At 40.4% G+C, this 25,943-nt stretch overlaps 1 protein-coding gene across 3 annotated transcripts in view; it reads right to left on the reverse strand.

Moving 5' to 3' along the window:
- Positions 1–24,262, reverse strand: part of nrg2b (neuregulin 2b) — a 36,724-nt gene extending 12,462 nt beyond the window's left edge. Inside the window, exons 1-6 of one of the 3 annotated variants that reach the window (XM_049741955.1) lie at positions 22,729–24,262; positions 7,715–7,877; positions 7,104–7,222; positions 6,325–6,448; positions 3,469–3,527; positions 1,378–1,401 (exon numbers count right to left, since the gene is read on the reverse strand). In XM_049741955.1, the coding sequence (XP_049597912.1) occupies positions 1,378–1,401; positions 3,469–3,527; positions 6,325–6,448; positions 7,104–7,222; positions 7,715–7,877; positions 22,729–23,140 (901 nt within the window). In that variant the 5' untranslated portion in view covers positions 23,141–24,262. The remainder of the gene's footprint in view (positions 1–1,377; positions 1,402–3,468; positions 3,528–6,324; positions 6,449–7,103; positions 7,223–7,714; positions 7,878–22,728) is intronic. The other 2 variants (XM_049741970.1, XM_049741962.1) reach the window with 2 other exon arrangements.
- Positions 24,263–25,943: the final 1,681 nt, after the last annotated feature.

Below are 25,943 nucleotides of genomic sequence, written 5' to 3' on the forward strand. Positions count from 1 at the left end.
CATGAATGTGAGGACGGACGGACAATTATTGAAGGGAAAATTTGTTAAATTGCACACCTTGAGTCACTGGGCAGCTCTTTTGCACTTTGTTCAAACATTGTATGCTGTTATTTACTAATTTGCACTGCGCACACACTGCTGTGCATTAAATACTGCAAAGTAAATGCATTTGCAATGCAACTTTATTATTCAGCCTTTCCTGGTACTCATTTCATAACATAAAATTGGTCATTTGTACACAGACAAACCGCTTTGTACAACATAATTTTCCTTCATGTGGTGAATATAATAATAAAAATTAAAAAAAACTTGGACACCTGGCTAAGAAACCTTGGGACAATACGCTCTGAAAAAAAAAAAATCTCCCTAATTTTCCACGTGTAAAGTTGGCAAGTACGGCAAGTCTCCAGCGTCAACGTGAGTGTAAACATTAATGTCCCTGAATGCGCACAAGACATGAGGTGCATTTAATTGCAGTCGGACATTTTCAAACTCAGACAAAAATTGTATTATAATTAGTAAGTAATTTATTAATTAGTTATTTGTATTTGTTGTCAATTACATATTCATTTAATAATAAATTAACTCTTATTTGCTGATACCAATTGCATAATTTATAGTTGAATGAGGGGAGTATGGGCACTTCTTTCCTACCAAAAGCACTGGATATGTTGTGGCTGGTCAGTGCAAATAAGTGATGCTAGTTTTCAAGAGAAGTAGAAAAAAAAAGTTATCTTGAAAAAGTCATCTTGACCTAACTTATTTCACCTTCAGGAAGATTGTTATGGTTCCTAAATAAAGGGCCTGAGTGGGAATTGGTGCTTGTATCAATGTGCACTGATACAGAAAGCCAAGGGAATAGGGAAGGCAAGCTCGCCTGCACAGCGGCACCAACAGCATTTGTGATTTAGGACAGCCCCGCTCTGTGTCTTATCTCTGACACTGACTCAATGAAGGGCACAATAATTAGGACAAACAATTTGGTTATGGTTTTGTTGCTCTTTGCAACACCTTGCAAAACTATTGGCCACTACCATTTCTTCATATTCCCTCTCGTTGAACAGTCGTGATATTCCAAATGATCCAGTCCATTCTAGGCCCTTTACATTCCCTTTGAATTGCCTCTGCCCTTTCTAGCTTTAAGGTATTTGTCTCAATTATCCTTTTTCTTTCTCCTTAACCACATTAGTCTATAAAGAAGAGTGCATGCAAAAAAGGGGAAGAGGGATAGCAAATCTTAAAATTAGGTTAGTGGGCGGAAGAAAAGGAGGGACAGGTTTGTTGGTTTTAAAAAGAAGGTGGCACAATAATGTGTGACTGTGACACAATCTTGGCAAACGCTAAAAGCACAGCAAAATAAATAGTAATGTTCCATACCCATAAATTCAATTCTGAGAAGCTCTGCCAGCACAGAAAGTTGTTGTGGTAAAAAAGGAAAGAGACAGACAACGGTCAGCTGTAATGTCCACTTTGGAGAGGATCTGCGGCCTACTACGTTGCTTCCCTGTATACGTTGAACCAGGAAGTTCATTAGTACTTTGGAATCTGTCAGTCGGGCTGACTGACATTGCCTATTGCCCGTCCAGTAACAGACAGACAAGCCACACAGCCTCAGCTCTGTAAACCCCAAAAATGTCAGGAAAAAAAAAAACAGAAGCACACAAAACTCAAAAGCAAATGAAAAGAAAATGCAATAAATCAAGACCAAAGGAGAAATCAGCAGGCAGGAAAGTACATGCAGAGACATACAGACAAAGAGAGCAAGACAAGAAGCCACAGCACTTACTGCCATATTGAATACTGCCTATTTTTAGAACATTGGAGAAAAACAAAACAACACCAAAGAAAAAATAACAGAGGAATAAAAGCAGTGAGATGGCATCTAACATAAATGCTGAGTACAGATGAAGATGTAAAGACAATGAAGTTGATACTGTATATCATTTGAATAATGACAACTCTAGTTAAGCATTCCTACTGGACTCATGTCTCCCATCCCTGCTGGAGCCTTACATGAGGTTTGCATGCCTTGGCACTAAAGAAAGAAGATGAGCTTGTCCACCCAAAGTTGATCTACAATCAGACAGGGCTTTGCATTCCAAACAACGTATAGCAGAGAGCAGGGTATCGAAATGAACTTGAAACAGCACAAAGTGTTCTTTCAAACAAATTGAAAGATCACTGCAATGCAAAATTGTGAAACACAAGAACAAAGCAGATGGACCAGTCTTGAGGATGGAAGCAAATACAGTGCTCCCTCGCTATATCCCTGTTCACTTTTTGCGGCCTGACTGTTTCACTGATTATTTTGGGGTGATTCCAGCTTTTATTTATTTATTTATTTATTTATTTATTTATTTATTTAGTTAGTTAGTTAGTTATTTACTTAGTTGGTTAGTCTTTTACAGCGTTGTAAACGACAAATGAAGCACACTTATTTTGTACTTATTTAGAACGTTATTCAAATGTGCCATTGGGTCAATCGGTCCAGCCATACAAGTCAAATAGTAACGAGTTGCGTTCAGGATGAGGGGGACGCCTCCGACCGCAGTACAAGTCTTTTTTTGTCAGTTTGTTCAATTGCAGCCATCCACTCCTCTTACACACTGCAGCTAGCTATTTATTCTTCATTTTACATTTTAAAAGTTAAATTAAGTGTGACAGCATCTGCTGTGTTGTGGACTCTGTACTGGTCTGTCACGGTGAAGAAGGAGCTAAACCGAAAGGCAAAGCTCTCCCATTTACCAGTCCATCTACATTCCTACCCTCCTCACTTATGGTCACGATCTCTGGGTCCCGGAAACAAACGAGTATCATCCACAGGGTGTCCAGTGGGTGGCAATACATATTATGTTCTAATCTTCATAATTTCCAAATTAATATTACTATGAAATGTTGCACAAATTTATGAACACAATAAATATACAGTTACACTACAAATTATTATATTCAAAATGAGGATAATGACCCTTGTTTTATTTGTCAATAAGAAGTTGCTGTTTTTAATATTAGTACTGTTGAGATACTTAAATTGTTGCATTTTTTGCTGGTTCAGCCCAAACGTCTGTTCAAAGTGCGCAAAAAAAAAAAAAAAAAAATCAATCTATACAAATAAGGAGTGCCCTAACCCTAATAGACTTTGATATCTGTTTGTGAAGGTTCATACTGTCTTCTCAAGTTTAGTAGACTTTGATATCCTCTGTAGTTGAAGAATTAAAAAGCCCCTGGGCACTACAGTATATGAGGAAAGTTTCCTTTGATTGTACAATGGAAACTTCTGAACCAATTTGAGAGGGTATAGAATATATCTCAAATGTAACGAATGACAGATTTGACCAAAGTAGTGGAAAAACGAGTGAGCACATAGCATGCAGACACACATATATTGTATATACAGTATGTACAACCCCTCTAATTTTGCATGCTGCATCTTAGTGGAAGGAGACAGACGAGAGTTAATGAACATACTGTAGAAACCGGCCATGACGGAGTTTTCACAACGGTCCCCCGTATAGTCATTGGGACACCTGATGGAGGGAAAACAAGACACAGAGGGGGAAAGAGAAGGGTGTGGGGTTAAAGGTTATACAGGGGTGGGAGAGCCGGGGATTTATTTAACACACACAGAGACAGGAAAGAGAGGAGGAGAAAGAGGGAGGGGAAGAGACAAGAAAGCACAGAGAATGTTGAATTAGAAACACCACAATCCACCAAGTACAGAAAAAAAAAGATGTCCTGCATACTGTTACATCACCGCCATCAATAATCCATGATACAAGTGATACAGTAAGGGCATCATCACAGTCATGAAAATCATGTGATGGTACTCTGGTAAGGGTGGCAAACACCCAACCCCTACATTTCCATACACACACACACAGAAACATGAAATGTACAGAGATTTACCAGGGACTTCATTAGGTACATTTGCACATCCTAATGCGTGAAACGAACATAAAGTAAGGTAAGGTGTCAAATACTCAGTTGACTGACTCAATACTACTACTCATATTTGGCAATGATTTGGAATCATAAGGATTTCTAAATCGATACTTTTTGGCAGCTGACAAATCTGCATTATTAGTGGATCTGATGGATATGGAATTTTTGCTCTTATGATGATCTCTATTAACGCAAAGATATACTAGAAACATGACAATCATTCAGACACCTAGGGACGTGATTTACGGAAGACTTTGCGAGGAAACAAAAGACCCAAGTTTGATTGCTCTCCCACCAGATGTGGAAGTTGATCGACTTAACAAACCAAGTCAGCTAAATTCAGTCAAATACTAAAAGGTTGATTTTATGCTTTTGTAGTACGCATTGAAACCTCTGCCTTCTGCATCTCGAATGGCCGCTGTCACGTTGCAGTCAATGGATACATTCCTGGTGTTATTCAAGAGCAGCGCAGATACACCAATAGCCCTTTCAGTTTCTATTGTTCTTGTGTTAGAAAATGAATGAAGAGTTTTGCCTTTGCAGTTCACAACTGTCTGTCATTGTCTTAATTCTTGGACAACAGCTTGAAAATACAAAAATATTGTCTTTCCAACAACAATGGATACAGGATGTTTATCTAACTCTTACATCGTAAGTAGTCTCAAGATTTTTGTCTGGCTTGGAATAATAACATTGCTGACTCATAACACATTGTGGTCTGTCATTTTACAGCCTTCTGTTTTTCTATAAACGTGACTACTGAGACAAATAGACAATGTGGTTGGACACAATTAATACTTGATTTGAATTATTTTATTCTTTTATAGTTCATGTGTGCTCATGTGTATGATGTGGCTCTTTGCGGTAACACAGTAAAAAATGTGTCTCTTAATCTCTGACTGGTTGGCCACCCCTGGTATAGACCTTAATGTGACCGAAGTGTGACTTTTGATGCACATGTTCAACTGTTTTATTTGCCTCTTGCCTTTTTGCACTAGTTGTTGGTCTATTTATTACAAGGAACTGAATGTCAATGCACAGCATGTATTTGATCCATGAACATTTCCAAGGTTGGCCCAATGCTTCCTGTTTCTGCATCTGTTGATAACACTCTTTGACACTCTAAGCTCAAGCGCTATGTGCTTCTCTCCATGAACCGTGGCAAGCAATTGTCAGGTGTCGTCTTGATCTCGTCATGTCAAACTGAACAGTATGATGATGATGCCCCTTGATGGCAAGACCATGCCATCCCTACCAAATAGATGAAAAGGGCATATCAGGCCCTCTAAAACCAACACTGTCCATCCATCTATTCAGTGTACCGCTTAACTGCATTGGGGTCAGAGGTGTGCTCAAGCCTGTGCCAGCTAACCTTGGGCAAGAGGTGGGATACACCCCAAACTGATCACTGGACACATGCTGGACAGACCAGGGATGGGCAAATGGCGGCACTCCGAGCGGCCCTTGATTCATTCATTCATTCAAAAACACTGATAAATATTCAACTTGTGGAAGACGGCGAGAAAAGATACTGGAAAAAAGGGAAAATTCAAGATATTGAAAAATATTGAGAAACAAATCAGTAAATATGCAAATCTGTGGGTGTCCAACTGATAATATACAGGTGTAGACTGTACTTTTACATTTTAATATCACCAATCACCACAAGATGGGAAACAGGTAGTTATTGTACTTACAATAACTCTTGACTGCCCTATATAACAACATAGTACAGTACCTTAATAGTATTAATATTTATATGGGTTGTTTTTTGTGCAAAAATGCACTTAATGTTGTTGTTTTGGAGAGTGTTTGTGCCCTGCTTGAATGGTATTTGTAATGCAAGAGAATCCTTTCCGCCTAAAAGAAAATACAATGTGGTTATTTTGTTGTTGGCCTAGCCTTTATACAGTACATGCATTTAGAAAAGTGTACTAATAAACATGTTTTGTCCATATATAAAATGGCATTTTTGTCATTTGGTGCCCCCCAATAGCACTGCTGAAAAATTGACAGCATTTAAGAGCTCATCCCTGATACAGCATAATACTGTACAGTCATGCAAACACAACGAAAATTGGTATTTCTACGACTGAAAGTCGTTTTGCATGAAGTTAAATATTATATTTGTATGCCAATGAATATTGTTATATTATACATCTGCATGTATTGCTCCACCATTTTTGTTCAAATATTGATTGGGGTACTGAAATTGTGACTACCGATATTAACCGTTAGCATATCAATGGAAAGTTGAGTCAACAGTAACCCAATTTGAGTTAGAAAGGGACAGCTCCTTTTTTTGCTGACAGGACAACAAGAAACAAGAGAAGGATTAACTGCACTGTGATCATGGAGAAAATGGAAGACAACTCAACTTACTTGCAAGAAAGCTGGTTAATACCATGTATGAAGTAACAGTCTCCACCGTTGATGCAGTAGGCCTTTTCCGTGTCATTGCAATGCCTCACATGACTCACACCCAGGGACAAGGTGGTGGTGGTTACTATGAGGTAAACACAAGAAATGTGAAATATTTTTTTTCCTCAAGGTTTCTTGTTGGATATCCTACCAAACGTGTAATTACTGTAAAAAGGCTCTACAAAAACGTACTACGAGGCGATTTGAAAAGGAGCATGGTGTAAGAGTCTTTAGAATTTCCACAAGAATCATGCTGGTTCACTTCTCGCTTGAGCTTTGAAGCCTTTCTATGTGTAATTGTCATGGACACCACTCGGTTAAATATATCCAGGGCCCTAATTTGGTAGACTGGTGCCCTTCCCCACGGCGTGAAAACAGGCGTAATTTTAATTTTGTGCCAGTGCTAGCCTAGTCTAGCGTGTGGGCAAACAGAGCAGCCTCGCCCTTGATGTACCTGATAATCTGGTGAAAGAAAGCAGTTTGCGTGTGACGTAAAAGACGACAGGTGGGTAAGGAGATTCCTTTGAGCACCCAGATTTTGAGGGACACCGCACAAATTGGCTGGGAAAAGACTTCCAACCCCTTGCACTAGACATGTGAGGCTTTTGTGTCTAGTAAAGTAGTTTAGCATTTATAGAAGTTCGACTGTATAAAAAGTGTCTTACATAGTCAGTCTTACATATATTACAGCAGAGTTGTAGCATGGTTCAAGAAAAAAGTTCAAGTTGTCAAATGCTCACAGATGTGCACGCTGATAATACTTGTGACGTTTTCTTGTCCAACTGAGTTTTCAGCCACACAGGTGTAGTTTCCAGAGTCTTCCACACGCACTCTACTAATCAGCACCTTGGAGTTTTTTCTGACAAAGAAAGAAAAAAAGAAAGGCAGAAAAATTATGGTAAAGATAGATACAAATAAATGATACATATTTGATTAGACCAAAATACAAATTGACATTCATCACATATTATTGCTCCTGAAGGTTGGTTAAAAAAGATGATTACAAAGCACAAAAAGACTGCTCTTTATTCTCAAATTTATATTACTATAACATTGCAGTTTGATGCATGGTTTTGTCATCATCATCAATGGTATTAATTACATCTTTTCACTGTTGTCAATTTAAATCAGGTAGAACTTCACTTTCACTCATCTTTGTGTTTATACGGAAAATATGTCGGGAAATGATTTCTTTTATTTCATGTATCAGAAAAGAGAAGCAGAAAATCTGTTAAAATTGGTCCTGAAATGTACTGTGTTTACCTTTCATCTAGAATTTCCTAAGAAAAGTGAAGTGGACGTGTAAAACATACAGTATTAATACATCACTCAGTAAGTTTGACAGACTTACTTGTTGTTTTTTATTCTGAGGTCTCTGGCTCGCTGAAGCTCATGTCCATCTTTGTACCAGCGGAAAGAAGGGCTTGGATTCCCTGACGCTTCACACTTCAAGTACAGTTTATCCCCTTCCATCAGAGACTGGCCTTGCATCAGTCGTAGTTTGGGAACAGAGGCTGGACAAAAAGAGACAAACTTGCTTTCACTGGATTAACAACACACTCAACATTTTCAATTAGTTGCATGAGTGTGTATGTGTCTGTGTGTTTCACAGTGGTCATGGCCAAACCCAATCAGGAGCACTGACCCACCTTGACAAACTGAATTCAAATATTTGCTGAAATTCAATTGTCATAATTTATTCCGGTCTATTCTCGTCATTCTATAGTGCTCCTCTTAACCTCTTAATTCAATGGTAATAATTTATTCCAGTCTATTCTCGTCATTTTATAGTGCTCCTCTTAACCCAAATGGTTTCAGAATGTATTTATTTATTTATTTATTTATTTATTTATTTATTTCAAATTAAATGTCAGCTTCTTTGTGCTGCCATGTCATTCTAATCTACCCACGGCCTTCAGAATCAATAGAGCTGGCCAGTATAATTCAAATTATATTAGCAAAAAGACTGATTCTTAAACCAATCACATTTCAAATTGGTCCTCACGGGGCCAACGCCCTGGCTCTGGATAATGTCAGGATTTTCCCAAAACTTGTTACGGCCAACTTTGACTAGTAAAAAACATCCATGGCGATCTGTACACAATAATAGATTTAATAATAAGCATCTCTGGTGAGTATGATTGATGTACTTTGTTTAATTAGTTGATGTTCTCATCTGCTCCTGAAGATGAAGGGTATGTGGAACAGTTTCACAGCGTTTGTATAGTATTAATGGTTTTTTTTCAATGTAATGTGGTAGTAGTGATATCTGGATTAGGTATTTTTTTTTTATACCAAATACCCTTCCTTACATAAAACCTCCCATAAGCGGCAAATAGCATACGATTTGCAGAGGGATCCAATTGGATGCTAACCACTGAAGGTCTAGTTACTAGATGCACTCCCAACATCAAACAAACAAAGCAGGAGTCCCACTTTTTGTCTTAAAATTGCAATCAAATGTCCTTCTGTGATAGTAGGGGGAAAATGTAATTCTGGAAAAAGAACACACACAGTAAGTAAGGCAGTTTGCTAAAAGTATATTTTGTCTGACAGATTAACTCCACAGCTAAACAAAAATTGTAAAAATCTACCTTGTAGAACAATAGTATTTCCAGTAAATCCCCATACTGACTCAGTTGAAAGCTTCTTTTTGAAGTTTGCTGATGGCTGCAGGGAGAAAGTCTGTAATATTCGTTGTTTTAAAAAATAGATGAAATATTCCATTTTAAAAACATTATTTGTGTGTCTGTGCATGTACGTGCGAGTGTGCATACGCGTGTGTCATAATAGAAATTGTCATGATCATTTTGTCCTGTCATATTGTTGTTGTTGAAAGAAGATATCACGTGACAAAAAGCAGCTGCCAACATTAATTGTAGGACTTCAGAATATTTCTCAAACATTGTTACTTCCAGGAAAAATGATATTTTCTTGTGATGTATATTTTAGGTATATTATTCCCAGTCAAAAGCCCAAGTAGATCATTTCAGTACGACCAGATGCTGCCTCTCTTTATGGCTTTTGCCTTGAAATGAACTGCATTATAGAAGAGAACATCATTGCTGTCATATTAGTGGGAGGCTAGGGTAGTGAGTGATTTGTTTGCTGTTTCAACATTTACTTGAAGGTACGTCCAGATGCTCAAGTGCTATTATGGTATTGTTAAATCTCATTGTGAGGGTAGGATCACTTCCTTTCTCTTTGGACTTACTCGATTTAACTGTCCTCTATTTCAATTAAGGGCTATTAGTAGGTACACACTCCATACAACACAATAGCAATAATCTGTAAAGTTACAAGAACCAAGTTGTTAGTGTCATGGATTGGATGGAGTTGGGCGACCAAAAGCAGCTTGGACGAGGGTTTATTGAGCAAAATACACTAACAGACTCAGCAAACTGACATGGCTTAACAAAACAATAAGAGTACTGACCGACAGGGACGTGAAACAAAAGACATCAGGACAACACCGACGACGAGAGACGAGAACAATCCAACAGGGGTGGAACACGCAGACAGGATTTATATACGTGACAGGTAACGAGAGGCAGGTGACTGTGATTTGTACATAGATTGGGAGTAGACACAGGAAGGGAGGGGCGAGAACACAGACACTGACAGTTAGGGGGGTAAAGTGGATTATAAAACTTGAATTGCAAAAATTGTCAAATGAATTTCAAAATTCCTACTCAAAGCCAAACCTAAGTCTGATACAAGCAGCCACCAGACCAGTAGTCTCACTGTTGATTCCAATATATTAATCACCGGGTAATATCATTCAATATTTGTTAAAATGATATGATAATGTCCCAAAACCCACATAGGTTATTTTAGTCTATTTAGTTCTATCAAATGAACAATATTCTTCAAATCTGCAAAAAAAATAATAATAATTGTGTGTATTTGTTCATGTTTGTTCGGCTTTAGTATATATAGCCGAACAAACATTAACAAATACAATGTTTTCATTTAATTATATAGCTTTCATCTATAGGTAAAGATGACCATTATTCTAAATATTATGACAACTCGACCAGTCACAACAATCTAGTTACACAATGAACAATTGATATTCAATTCTGTTAAATCGGTGCTTGAAAGTATCTTCTCATGACAAATTGTTCTGACATTGAGCTGTGTGCCTGATACTTTCATCTCATGGTTTTCTTTTCTTTTTTTTTTTTTTTTTTTTGCATTTTGGCAGAACACAATAAGGGCAGCATGTAGACTAAACTCTAATAACAATGTACCATAATGAGAGATGAGATGATGTTTCATTGTGCGTATGGATTTGACATTTAGACAGCACAGTGAAAAATACCTCCGAGAATAATCATCCTTTTTTTAGTAGTGCACTTTTCAAATGTGAATTAGAAAGTCACTAAATATATTAGAAATTATAATAATGCATTGCGAGTGGAGGAAAATGTCAACAAATAAAATGAAGGATGTATATAAACAAGATTTATGACGTTATGAATGTTGCAAATCAATCTAACAGTTAAAAGACAGACCTCCAAATTATTTTTCCTATGAAGGTATGCTGAAATCTTGCGCAATATCCGATATTCAAGACTGTAAAATTATACATGTTTCTCACAACAGTGACTTGATTTGATATGATAGCATTGTCTTTACTGTGTACTGATGACCAAGCGTGACAGGTTTGTCTGAATGGTTATAAATGCCACAATTAGACATTATTCAAAACATAAAGGTACATCATTCTGGAAAAGAATTTGCGGCATAAATTTTAAAGGTAGTGTACCTGCAATATATTCTTTTGTATCTTGCCCTGTAATGCTGAAGCTACCTTAAGCAAGCATTAAGAGGAGACTTTTATGTCTTTATGAGCGTGAAAATGAATATCAGGAGGACTAAAGCAGCTGGGAAAGGAGGTGAACCTGGTTACGAATGAGCTCATCCTTTACTGGGATACATCTCCTCAGGCAGCGTTGTGTCAGCTGGCAAATGTTGGCTGAAAATCAGGAGGAAATTACCCCTCGTGGATTTAATATCCACATTTAATGGATGTGGAGTAATTCTGTACAACTCTCTTTTAACATCATTAGTGGTAGCTATTTTTTGCACATTATGTCATCTTTTTTTATTGTATTTCCCAAATGTTTTGCAAAACTATAGCACATATCATGACTGTATTTAAACCCATTTTTACATCCCTAAAAATAGCACAATATTAAACGGTAGTACTCCATTCAACGTATGCACCACCATCTACTGTTTTGTGTTCCAAATTTGGCACATAGGATTTAAATGAATGTGAGTTTTTTTGTGGAAGTGTTTAAAAATGTTGTTTCTCTGTTGTAGTTAGTTTGGTTTGGAGCTGAGAAAAATGACAAAACACAAAAAAGTTAACAACGTATATGTTTGTGTGTTGAATAAAGGCACGGTTCGAAGACATCAAACCTCATATGGGTGTACACGGTATAACGTCGCAAAAGCTGTATGAGAAGACAATTCATCTGAAAAAATGGCGGCGTTCCTTATTTGTTAGACCCGGGAACATGGAGGTGGAGAAGAAAATAATTACAAAGAAGAAAACTAAAGACTGAACTGACTTGGAGAAATCAATATCCTTGTGAGACTGTTTATATTACACTGAAAAGATATATTTTGTTAAAACTGGGTTTTCTACAGAAGGGGTAATATTTCAATTGTCATGTTTATTTATCAAGTAGAACTAGTATGTTATATTTTATTTTATTTTGAGTTTTTTTGCTACCGTACAGAGGTGGCTTACTTTAAATTAGCGCTGCATATTATATTGAAAAACTATTGTTGTCGTGATAATAATGCATGCCGTGCAAAATATTATGCAACCTTAAATGTGCATTTCAATCACAATAACTTCTCAAAATAATAATTAAAAAAAATAACAAGTAGACTACGATTGGTTGACTGAATGTTATGGACTGACTACCATCTCCCAATTTGTTTTCCCTGTTCAACTAAAGAAAATATATTGTTTGGTTAAATATCAAAGAGAATAAACCTCAACACAATCATTATAAATCATTTGTGACTCTGAATATATTATTTTGCCGAATGATGCTCACCTGTGAATATTAATTTGCCGCATATCGAGTAACCCTACTTTCAGTCTCAGACCACCAAGTGCTTAAAAAAAGAATATCCATCTTGTGAGCCCTGTCAAAAGCTCCCCTAAGAAACAATCTATTTCTGGCATAAGGTGTACTGAGAGATATTAGGCGGATTAGAGTGACAACATTTTGCTGGGGCTTAATTTTGAAAAAGCGAGTGTGGCGTTTAGCAGATGAGCCAAGGCCAGATTCATTCTGACATACAGACACTGCTCAATCTGTAAGAAGAATATTTGAGATGCATGTACATTTGACATGCCCAGGTATGCATTTTATTGTCTGTAACCATGTATGTGTGAATGTGTGTGCAGTCAAGCACTCTAAAGTGCTGATCCAAGCTTTCTATATCACTGAGTGATGGGAGGATTCCTCGGCAAGAGCACCAGGAGGTTGTGGGGACGCTGAAACGGACAGTTGAGTGTGGCCAATAGTCTGTGAGTGGCCTTCCACGCTAGCCAATCACACATGACCAGCGGTCCCATCGGCCATCCATCAAGAGGTCTTTTTCTCAAGGTCAGCTGATGTTTGTACCCCCACCTCTTTCTCCATCCAACAGAGTGGACATCAATAAAAATGATATTTTATTGCAAAGTATCATCTCATGACAGGAAGCCAAAGCATTTTTTTGGCATATGCCAGTTTGTGTTTGACTCAGTCTTGGCGTCACGGTGCATGTATGGTGATGTCATCTCACACACTGGAAAGCCTGATTTATGTTTTGACCTACACCTCTCTAGTATGCGTCTAAGTGTGTGAGCATGCATGGGCCCCTCCTCTTGTATAAAAGAGAGTAGCCTTTTTCTATCTCATTCTCCCATCAGTGTGATTTCTGCAGCGCACAGCTGTCACCATGGAAACCAGGGAGGGAGCCGGAGATAGAGGATGTAAGGCAGAAAGAAAAGGGAAAATGAGATTGAGAATGAACGACAGAGAGAAAAAGAGAGGAGGGTTGTGTGTGTGTGCGTGCGTGTGTGCATGTGTGCGTGCGTGCGTGTCAGTTGTCGGATAACGGCCACAGAAGACCTGCATGCAGTATCGCCCGGCTAACCTCTGCACAGCAGCAACACAAGCAGAAGAAGATGTGTGTTGTTTAGTGATAGCATTTTGTAATCACAACCACAGTTCATCAAAATGTCCATTTGTGCAAAACAGGGTAAATGCGCACAGTTTGAAGCATGATTGTCAATAAATGTGTGCATTCTATTTGTTTTCATGACCCCTGGTAACACATCCGTGTCACAACTTCTATTGCACATAAGGTTGCTCAGTCGTCACAATTATTTTGCTTGATTTTTAACTTGTGATATTTTTTTGTCTTTTATCTCCCACGTGATATTTGGAATCCTCATTCTGACACACAAAACACTTGAATAACTTAAATAGACAGACAAACCAATCATTCAATCGATTGATAGAAATGAATCCGTTTTGAATTGTGTGCAAGTCATTCTGGTTCCCATGCAACTGTCTTTAATTTATCTTAGTCCTGTCTTTCTCACATCCTGGCCTCCTCCCTCTTGACAGGCACACACATGTTTATCTCTTCCTCTCCTCACTCACCTGTCCTCCCCTTCTCATCCCTCTCTCTTTCTCACTTACTGTTTGTCTTGTTTCCTCTTTTCATTCATCTTACTCTCTTGACTCCAGATCCGTCTGCACCGCTGATCCACCTCTCACCCAGCCATTCCTCAGTTCTAATTTTCATTTTGAATACAGCCCCCCAACTTGACGTTCGCACACATACACACAAACACACACACAAAGCAGGCTAACATTCCTAATTGAGCACATCTGTCCTCCATCAGGAGTGAATAGTTGAATTACACACAAAAGCATCCCATTGTTCCTTTGCAAGAACAAAAAGTATGCTATTGCGAGTGGATTATCCTGTTGCGGCTATGAGGTGCCATTAACAAGTTATATAAATCGTGTGGTGTGCCTAAGGGTCCTCTCCGGTGTTACCTTCTTTTGTGTTGTAAATGTCTTCAAATATAAGAGCGGATATAACAGTAAAGATAATATATTGTAGTGTTTGTTTGTTTTTGTTTTTTTTATCACAACCGTCTCACTATGGGTTGGATCAGACCTGGGCAAATTACGGCTTTGTCCCATTGGACAAAAAAAAAAATCATTATTGTATTTAATCTTGTCCATACAACGTTAGAGAGCACAGTGACCATTGGTGGACCTATGTTGTGGTATATTAAGCCACATCCACTGTCTTTGTACACGAAATGAGTATTGTCAGCCTGCCCTTGACCAATAGGGTATGCGCGGCTTGTGGCTATCGCTACGGCTAGGACTTCATATTTATACTGTATGTTGAAGAATAAAAGATTTTGGATAGCTTTCGTTCATCGAACTTCCACTCATTGACATCTCCGTGAGTGTCAAATTAGCCATTCGCCGCCACTCCTTCGCTTGACCCTTGCCTCATTCACGTCTACTTTGCCTTGCATAAAAAAGATGCACTTTAATTTGCGAGCGGACCAATGAAATGGAAAGTGTCCAGTAAGTGTCGAGTGTTTAATAAAGAGTGGACAATGAGATCTTTTTTTCACAAATCAGATAAACAGATGCATGTCCGATATGCCAAGAAGCTGTTGTGGTTTACAAAGATACAATGTCATGCAAAAAAGAGATGAGCAAAAACAACAAAAGTGCTTCATGTGAGCAACCGTCTTATTTCCTGCACAGTAGAGGTTTGAGGGCCAAGAAGACGGCCTGATATTACGTACGCAAAGCTGCATTTTCAAATACACTGTAATATTAGGTTTATAATAAGTCATAAATGTATCATTGTTCACAGTCAATATGATGCTTACCAACTATATATTTGGAAGTCTTGATGACATCTGGCTATCAATTGATGTAATGATTTTGTTAAATAGTTTATTATTTAATTTATAACAATACATACTATATGCACATATGCATATTTTTTTCCTAAATACAAATTCAGAGTTGAGGTTAGCATGTTGGCTTGGCCCTCAGCAGACGTTTCAGCTTCTCATGTGGCCTCTTTGCAAAATGAATATCCCACCCCTGGGTTAAATATACGTAGTATCAGATTAGAATAAAACGGTGCCGGAAAAGTGTGAACTGACAAACCTATCAACATGTTGTACCAGGCACCGTGCCAGTATTTTATTCCCTACCTGAGATGCAGGGGCTTGACCAATACATAGTGGGGCTCAGTAATAATGTATAAATATATTTTAGAGGAGCAAATAAACAGGAGAAAAACAACCTGCATTTTTTGGTATGTAATGGGTGGTAGCAGAGAACTTGTAGACTTGCAAAATTTTTCTGCATTTTACACTGAATTGTATTGAATACGAGTCAAATCACGAAGTAAGCCAAAATGGAAAGTTTGATAGAAAGATTTACTTTCACTGCAAATGCGTTATGTTGGTGATATTTTGAGTTTACTGGAAACATGCTGCTATAAAGCTGAAAAGCTCACAGACTTCGGCCCTCTTTCTTTGCCGTCAACCAAATAGCTTTACTTCCTTCTTTTGCAATTATGTGACATAAGTGTGTTATTCTTACTTATATGCCTGCTCACAAATTTGCTTTTCGATTTGCCTATAAGCAAATTTTATCTTTCAAATAAATACAGTATAGTAGCGTTAAAGTGGATTTTGCCAAATATTGGCATCTGCATTTTTTTATTAATTCAAGCCCGGACACCCTGCGGAGGAAACTCATTTCGGCCGCTTGTATCTGGGACCTTGTTCTTTCGGTCACGACCCATAGCTCTTGACCATAGGTGAGGGCAGGAGCATAGATCGACCAGGAAATTGAGAGCTTTGCCTTTCGGCTCAGCTCTCTCTTCGCCACGACGAACCGGTACAGAGTCTGCATTACAGCCGACGCTGCACCGATCCGCCTGTCAATCTCACGCTCCATCCTTTTCCGACTGAGGACCATGGAGTCAGATTTGGAGGTGCTGATCCTCAAATTGATTAAAGTATTTGTTTGTTAAAATTTACACTGAACTTTATAAGAAGTGATCCTGTAAGGAGGATCCTTCCATCTGTGGTCCCTTCTCAAGGTTTCTCATTTTCCCCTGGTAGGGGTTTTTTGAGTTTTTCCTTGCCCTTTTGGGAGCTTAAGATCAGGGGATGCTTTGAGAATAATTGTCAATTTTTGTCTATGTGAAGCCCTTTGAGACTGTTTGTGATTTAGGGGTATACAAATAAACTTGACTTGACTTGACTTGACTTGACTTGACTTGACTTGACTTGACTTGACTTGACTTGACTTGACTTGACTTGACTTGAAGTGCTGCTGACCCTTGGAGCACCCCGCACTTTTTGTTTTAGAACATTTGCACTTTTTTGTTGAATTTTAAAATGAAGATGTCACTTTCCAATAAAGAAGGTGCATCTCATACATGAGAAAGGTTTGTGTATATGATCTGCCAAAAATAGTAACTTAACTGTCTGTTTATTAAATTTTAAATGTAGTGTGCTCTTCCACGATGGAAAACAACTCCTCTTAAATGAGGCGGTAGGACCAAGTCCATCTTGGCTGAAAACATGCACTTTACTGATATAGTAAGGCATCTGTCACATCAGTGTGTGGGTGGTGTGTGCAGTGCACCAGCACTAGTGTGAGTGTGTGTCATTGTGTGTGCATGCGCTCATGGTTTCAAAAAGTCCTCCCTCATTCACAAACTAAGCCATGTGGCACTGAGTCGGCCCCTTTAAGAGGCATGAGCTTTCTACCGAGGCTGACTGTTGGAAAAAAGATGAGTGCCGATACATTATTCACCACCAAGGACCAACACACACACACACACAGCCTTACACATAAGATAACCAAAGACAAGAACACGAGTTAGGCAGTCATCAGTGAAATGAGCAACAATGATGTGTGCTGATATAGATGATAGGCAGAATGTCTTAGGGAAGAAACCCACTTTGTATCATGGTCAGAGTGTCTTACAGATGTGCACACAAACACACACAACAGATGGAAGAAATATTCAGCATTCCGTTATTCCGTGTGCATAATTTATGGCAGCCCCAGATCTCCCTGCTAATGACAGAACACTAGGGCATCTGCAGCACAGCATCAACAGCTGACTGGCATGGCCGTGTGTATATCGGTTGGGTAGGAGGGGGAGAGTGAGGGTATTGTGCTCTGTTAGAGCAAGGACCGTATGAGAGACAGAAGGAGATAGAGAAGGAAGAGAAACAAAAACAGTGTCTGAAATAGGCACAGATAACACAACAATGAGGCAGATGTGACAGACCTCTCAGAAGATTCACACACACACACACACTCACACACATACATTCACACACTTACAGCCAAGTCAACCTCCTCTGGGATATTTATTCTCGTTGATGTTCAGTATGTCCGTCAGACTGAGTGCCACCTTTACAATGTATTTAAGAAGTTATTATTGTAACTTGTTAATTATTCATGTAACATCATCACAACTACTGCTCTCTCCTTGCTGCCTGAAGCAGACAGTTCCCAAAAATGTGTTTGTGCAAAGAGAAAATACTAACAAAAGTGGGTCAAGGGTGTGGCCTCGGCTACAACTCCTGTTGAGAGAATTGTCTTGACATGCTGCTGCAACAGTGCAGCTCTTCTAATTCTGAGATCAATGCCAGACTGATTCTGCCCTGCAGATGATAGGTACACTGATGCAAGATTGAGCCAAGACAGCACTACCTGTTAACATAAAGAACTGTTCTGAATATGTGCATGGACAAAATTGCTGGTCGCCCTCTGTTAATCACAGAAAAAGAAGAATTAATGTTACTTCATTTAAGGAAATAAGAAGGAAGGAAGAAGAATGAGATGGAAATTAACAAATGAAAATCAAACATTGCTTTTGAGATGTGTTTCAACAGAATTATTTTAAAAACAAACATTTGAAACAAGGATAGACAAAAAAATGCTAGCATACTTAGCAAATTTTGTGTGCTGTTTGGTGACATGGTGTGTAGCACATACTATAACATGGGCGGGAGGAAGTGAAGGAAATAGTTTTCTCACGGGATTAAAAGATTGAAATCAATACATCAAAATTAAAGGGTATATGACCAAGCAGCTTAATGTTCCTGTGACAAGAGTTGCACAAATTATTCAAAAATGTAAGCTAGACATGGCTGCAGGTAAAAAAATTGATGAGAAATTGAAGAGATGGATAATACAAATGATAACAAAAGATCCCAGAACAAGCTCCAAAAAAAAGAAAGGTGAACTCCAAGGTCAAGGTACATTATTGTGAAACTGCTCCATCCGTAGGCCTATTTGAGCCAAAGTGGCATTCATGGGAGACGACCAAGGAGGACACCACTGTTTAAAATAAATCATAAAAGTGCTAAACTGCATGTTGACAAGCAACAAAGCTTCTGGGAGAATGTCCACTGGAAAACTAGGCTCAATCGAAAGGAATTTCTGTTACGTTCTGGGGCTGCTTTGCTATATCTGTCCCCAGGTCGTGCTGTCATGACACCAAAATTTTCACTTTGGTACTATATCTGCATAAAATATACTGGTACTGAAATTGCACCAGAGTAAAAACTAAAAGCATCAGTAAAAACCAGTGAAATATGTCGTAGCGAACAACTAAACAACTTTAAATTTATTTTCTTTGCATTAATTACCCAAATTTCTTATGACTTATTTTGTCGGCAAAATGCACTATGTCAATGAACGGGGTAGATCAATGATGCACATTCAAAATGTACACACCGCCTTATCTGAAAAGCGAGTTGCTGGTTAAGTTAGATGGCCATGAATGTGGCAAAGTATATATTCAGACTGGGGTATGTATTTATCATGTTAAGCCCTTCTTTACGGGAAAGATTTAACCTGATGTGCAAAATGGCTTGATATATTTAAGTCGATACATTTGTATTGGCCCGGTCTGAGAAGCATCTGTAACTATATGGCCCAACACCCCTGCTAAAAAAAATCAGCATGGACCAAACAGCATGGTTTACTGGTGTCACCAGCAAGACCAGCAACAACAGTAAAAGGAAAAAAAAACTGGTCTTGGCTTGTTGTACTTTGGCTGCTGCTCTTGCTAGTGACACTAACAAGATCAGCACAAAAACACTACAAAACCACGCTGCTCTATGTTGTTTTTCTTAGCAAGCAATGTCTCATATGCTGCTTTTCCATTATGGATTCCAATCGCAACACTTCTGCCCCTTTGTAATTATGCATCTTGGACGAGTACGGTACTCTGCGCGCCAGGCCCGCCTAACTCGGAGTTGTTTTTTGTTTGTTTGTATCGGTATTTGGAAATTATAATATTGTGTCATTTTTTTTATTTCTAAAATTAGGGCCTAGAACTAGCACTGGTTATCTTGAATCCGGACACAATGAAATCACGAGGCTGTCAAGTCAAATGTATTTACATAAACGTTTAGCCCTTGATCACAAAAACATCTCAAAGGCCTTCACGTGGCCACAGTTGACGATCATTCTCGAAATCTTAACCTCCAGGAGGGCAAGATACAGTCATACATGCACCTTGTCACTCTTACCATCCCATAAAAAAAAAAAAAAAAAAAAACTGCTTGTTTACGTTGCAAAAACTAAGAATTTGCTGTCTCATGATTTTGTCACTCTAAGTGGTCGGTACCTCAGAGAGTTTGCAGATTATGTAAATGTCAACATTTAATGGACAGTTGTCAAGCCACTGTGATGCTGTCTATGGAGTGGGGAAAAAAGAGACATTTGAACAAGCGCTCTGAAAGGATTTGCAGCAGCAGATTATTATAACTTGCAGGCAAATGACCTGCTTTGCTCATAGAGTAAATATGATTTGATTCAAGACGTTCAAGGATAAACGATGAGGGTATATTTTGTTTTGTTTTGTTTTGTTAATTTGCTGGACTACAACATGCATTTTTCCATAAGTCTCATGAACACTGAATAAATGTTTCTTGTTATTGCAAATCAGCAAGCACCAATCAATTCCTAAAGCCAAAGGCACAACCGGCATGTCAAGGAGATGGATTAAAACTGGTGGGTGTTGTCTGTAGTGTGTGTTCCAGGAGGGTGGCTGTGATTGGCTGGCTCGTATTAGGCCCAGACATTGGTTAGACTCAGGGTGTGTGTCAGCAGAGCACCGTTATGCTGCTCCTAATGAAATATATTATATTTATGTCTTTGTCTGTGATATTTGGAAATAATTGTTGAGTCTGCGTGTATGTGTGTGTGTGTGTGCGTGTGTGTGTGAGTGTGTGTGTGTGCGTGTGTGCACGTGTGTGTGCGCTTATCCCTGCCTGAAAATGTTCTCCTCTGAAGCCTGATTATAATAGCCGCGTCATAAATAAATGACTTGATCATTTTAGCATGTCACAGGGCTAAAAATAGAACATCACATTGTTAGCTGGGCTGTTAGATGAGCTCTTTGTGCAGACGTTTCACTTCCTTCCTGTTCCTACTTCCTCTAATGATTTCATTCAATTTTGTTTGATTCATACAGTGTGTATTCAACACAAAAAAAGGAATCTCAAGGTAGTTGCCATCATTTAGAGCAGATTTTTATGCTACAGTTTTGTGTGCACGGGCATTCTGTCGATTTGTTAACCATGATAACGTCACAAGGTGTTGACTTTGATTTATAAGTCAGAAATGCTTACATGACACATCAATTTGACAGATGACAAAGTGCAAAGTTTAAATCACAATGATCAAGGGAACTTGCTTATAGAGCGAAATTAAAGAAAAGTTGTTTCAAAGACAATAAGTGCCATTTCTAGTTAAAATCCTACTTGAATAAAATCACAGTTATTTATAGTGTATGGCATTTTTTGGGATACAAAGTACGATTACATGCCTTAAGTTAGCACTGGTTAGCACTTCCGTCTCACAGTTAGGAGGGTGCGGGTTTGATTCCACCTCCAACCCTCCCTGTGTGGAGTTTGCATGTTCTCCCCGTGCCCATGTGAGTTTCCTCCGGGCACTCTGGTTTCCTCCCACATCCAGAAAAAATGCTTGGCAGGCCAATTGAGCACTCCAAATTGCCCGTACGTGTGAGTGCGAGTGCGAATGGTTGTTCGTCTCTGTGTGCCCTGCGATTGGCTGGCAACCGGTTCAGCGTGTCCCTCGCCTACTGCCCGATGACTGCTGTGATAGGCTACAGCACACCCGCGACCCCCGTGGGGACAAGAGGTATAGAAAATGGATGAATGGATAATCTTTGTTCCTTCAAGTTTTTTTTAAATACGGTATAGTGTGTTAGTTGTATTTCACTAAAGTACTTTACAGTACGTTGTAATCATTCGAAAAGTTTGATTTCAAACATTAATTTTAATAACCTAATAGTAGCTTTATTGTGGTACTTGGTGTAAAAAGTTTGAGAACCACTGATCTAAGATGTTGACCTCAACCTTTAGCAAACAGGTTCTTCCACACCGTACTCATTCAAGCATCTGTTCTTCCTGAAACCAAAGACAATTCTCTAAACTTTTCACACAAAGTCAGAAGTACGTAACAGTTAAATATAGGTATTGTTATAAAAAAGATGCTGTTCAAAAGTGTATAACCCAACTCCTTTTTCATTACCACAGTCCATGATGTGTATTTTCTTCCTCAACAGCACTCAAGCATGTCGTTTCAGTATGGTTCAAAATGATAAAAACGAAAAGTGCAACAGATGCGTGTGCATGGTACCCTTTATGACCGCCAATAGTATTTCAGATACCCGGGGAACGGGATGGCCTATCTGAACCCTCCATTCACAAGTCACTGCAGTCACAACTGTGAGACATGTCATGATTTGACATCTGATATGCTGGCCCCTGGCAACAATCCTCAGCAACAGACACAAAGGTCACCTCAACACAAGCTTGCCATCTACACATGCGCATACACACACACACACAAACACACACACACACAGGAGCTCCACTCTAATCTGTGATGGTGCAGATCTTGCTGGCTATGCTCAAAGAGTCAGAATGCACTGATCACCACTCAGCAGGAGTCTGCAGTGGATGGAAGAGAGGGAGGGGGGGGCACTGGAGGGGGGTCTAGTTTCTACAAGCGCGCACAGATCCATATAGGACACCCACACACGCACATTTTCTAGCATGCTTCTCATTTGATTATGGGTGACCGGGTTATGGCGGATTGAAGTGTCAATCGGCTCGCGCATGCGCATGCGCACGCGCTGACACTGTACAGACGCCACACGTGCACGCGCGAGCACGTCTCTTTTACATCACTTCACATTGCATGTGCACCTGGAACTTACCGCAGTCCTCGCACAACACTCGCTCCACATCCTTCTTGAGCTCCGGCTCACTGGCGTCCACGGGGGCGTACGACGCCTTGAACACGTCGGGCTCCCCGGTCGGGTCCATGAAAAAGATATATCTGTGGTCCTTCTCCACCGTGGTGCATGGGGCCTCGGAACTAAAGTCCCCGACGGTGACGAGCTGCTCTCTCTCGAGGCCGCCGCTGTTGACGGGCCACACGTCCAGCACTTTGACATTCACACTGTAGGGCTCCCGGGAGGAGACGTTCTCCGGGGAGGAGCGCACCTCGCCCTCAATGACCACAGCTGATCGGTACGCTTGGTCCTGGAGGGAGTTGAGACTCGGGGCGTAACAGGCGAACGAGACCCCGATGACCAGCATGGAGAAATGCACTGGATCAAGCCTCATACCGTCAGCCTGTGCTGTGGTGCAGTGCTTCTGGGCGGCGGAGGGAGCTGCAAGAGAGAGGCGGCGGCGAACGAGCTCCGACAGGGGAGGCAGGGCAGAGGCAGCGCGGCAGACCTTGTGGAAGTGTCCATGCCATCTGTGTGCGCCGCCGCTTTCCCCATACGGCCGCTGGCCTCGGATGGGGGGCACAAACTCAATAACACACTAACACGCGCTCTCACACACACACACGCACGCACACACGCACGCACACACACACACACGCACACACACGCACACTCTCGCACACCAGGCTAGGAACCGAGAATGGCCCGCTTCTCCTGCATTCTCAAAAAATGTGACTGCTGTATTCTCCTTTACCAACCTCCCTCCGCCTCTTCGCTTTCTTGAAAGGCAAAGCAAGACTCGCAAATTAGTCTTCTCTTGAATCCACGACTGAATCCCCCTCCCGTCTCTCTCTCTCTCTCTCTCTCTCTCTCTCTCTCTCTCTCTCTCTCTCTCTCTCTCTCTCTCTCTCTCTCTCTGTCTCTCACCCCAGCTAATAGGCTAGCATCGCATGGGTGGGCGCATTGCCTCTCCTGGTGTGAAAAAAAGCTGTGCGCTTACAGGGAGTATTCACAATAAATGATAAACGCTCCACGCATGCTCAGGGCTTTCATCCATTTTTGGAATCCCGCACCCCCCCTAAAAAACAAAAAAGAAAACAAAAATAGGGGGGGTTGAGGAGGATAAAAAAAAATAAAAAAAATCTCTGTCCGGTAATTCCGTTAGTCAGTGGAGAGAAACCCGGGAAAGACCAGAGAGGATGAGATAGCGGTTATCCGTTGAGGCGGTGCAACAGTAGCGCGCACCCTCCAGCCGCGTCCGCTGATCCCCTCATCACACGCGTGCGCCTTACGCGAGGAAGCATCACTTGCTCGGTCACTGACGTCGGATCCCCGCTTCGTCCGCAAACACCTTAAAATCCCGGACAAACAGCTGCAAAGCGCTGCGGATTCATGTGCAACCACCGTGGTCGATCACCCCCTCTTCGAGTCAGCGGCTGCAATAAGAATCACGCAATATCGTGTTGCCAAGCCTCTCGTATAGGTGGCTCGCGGTGCTCCCTGCTACACACTGCGGTTGCGATGAGTAACGCTGCGAAATACATTCAATGGGGTCCTCAGCTTCAGGATGTGATGTACAGAGAGAGGCGCAGCATGCAGCAAGTTTTAGGATTAAGTTACAACTCGAGCACAAGCAAAATACAATCACATTTATTCAAAATAAACAGCATTTTATGTTCAGGATGAATACAATGACCACTGTCCTCTTTCTGCATCCATCAATCATGACATAGCCAACTGTCCAGAGCCAAGCGCCCTTCACTAGAGGTCAGAAAGCCTCCTCATGTTCATCCTGAGAGAGATAAATTATACTGTCCGCTGTACTATAGAGGGGACATGACAAGGAAATTGCAAGAAAGGTCATGTATAGTGTCCACAAATATAACAGTCTCCTCCATCTGACTACTACCAAGAGGATCATAGCAGGACATGCAGGGTGACTGTCCAGGGTTCTGAAAGGGCTTGACAGGTTTAGTACACTGCACCAACACACCAATCACATAGAAGGCCTTACGAACATCATCGGGTTGAAGGTCTGTGTGCTCTCCTTAAGATCCAATTAATAAAGCTCTTTCAATACTGGGTGTTATTATTCCCCCTAAAAAGCTACCAAATCTAGATTAATTAAATGAGAGCCACATTACTGGGATTGCTGTTCCAAATCCAGCAATCAGTTCAGGGACCCACCCCCTTCCTTTTCCACCCAACTGTGCTCACTAATCATTCTTCTTCATCCACCGATCGATCAGTAGTCCATGTTGCACGCTTATCAACAAAATGAAAGCCTTTAGAGTTTTTTTATGGCCTTCCAGGTTTGCGCCAAAGATATGTTGATGTGTGCTCTGCCTATGTCTACTACGCATGTGACGTGTCGCCTGTGCACGCAACATGAAGTTTGAACGTGTCATCATGTTGTGTCACTTGACAAATAGCTGTTGTTAAGCGTCTTCTGACGATGCGTTGTTAAGCGTAGTTGTAATATGTCATTTCACTGTCTTCCCACTCTGCTTCTATAAAATACTGTTAGACAGTGATGTTGCAAGTATCTTTGCTGAGTCGTTATATTTTGTCATCTGGATGTCCTTTTTGTGACAATGGGCGCCATGGCTTAATTTTTGAGAACAGTGGAGGGAAACATCCAGGAGAGATTTCCCACGACAGGTCGATTGTAACATTAACTTATTTTTATACTTCAATAAATTTTAAATATTGGTTTATGTGGTGGTCGGCACGGTGGAACACCGGTTAGCAGTTCGGAGGTTGCCGGTACGATTCCTGCGTAGGTTTTCTCCGGGCACTCCAATTTCCTCCTACATCCCAAAAACATGCATGGTAGGCTGATTGAGCACTCCAAATTGCCCATAGGCGTGAGTGCGAGTGAGAATGGTTGTTCGTCTCTGTGTGCCCGGCGATTGGCTGGCAACCAGTTCAGGGTGTCCCCCGCCTACTGCCCGATGACGGCTGGGATAGGCTCCAGCACCCCAGTGGGGTCAAGTGGTGCAGAAAATGGATGGATGGATGGATGGATGGATGGATGGATGGATGGATGGATGGACGGACGGACGGACGGACGGACGGACGGACGGACGGACGGACGGACGGACGGACGGACGGATGGACGGACGAAAAGATAAGCCAAACAATTGCAATTAGTATAAAGTAAGCAAATTATCATTGCTGCTTCTATTAAAGAATAA

This window comes from Syngnathus scovelli, chromosome 1, assembly GCF_024217435.2.
Source record: "Syngnathus scovelli strain Florida chromosome 1, RoL_Ssco_1.2, whole genome shotgun sequence".
NCBI lineage: Eukaryota > Metazoa > Chordata > Actinopteri > Syngnathiformes > Syngnathidae > Syngnathus > Syngnathus scovelli.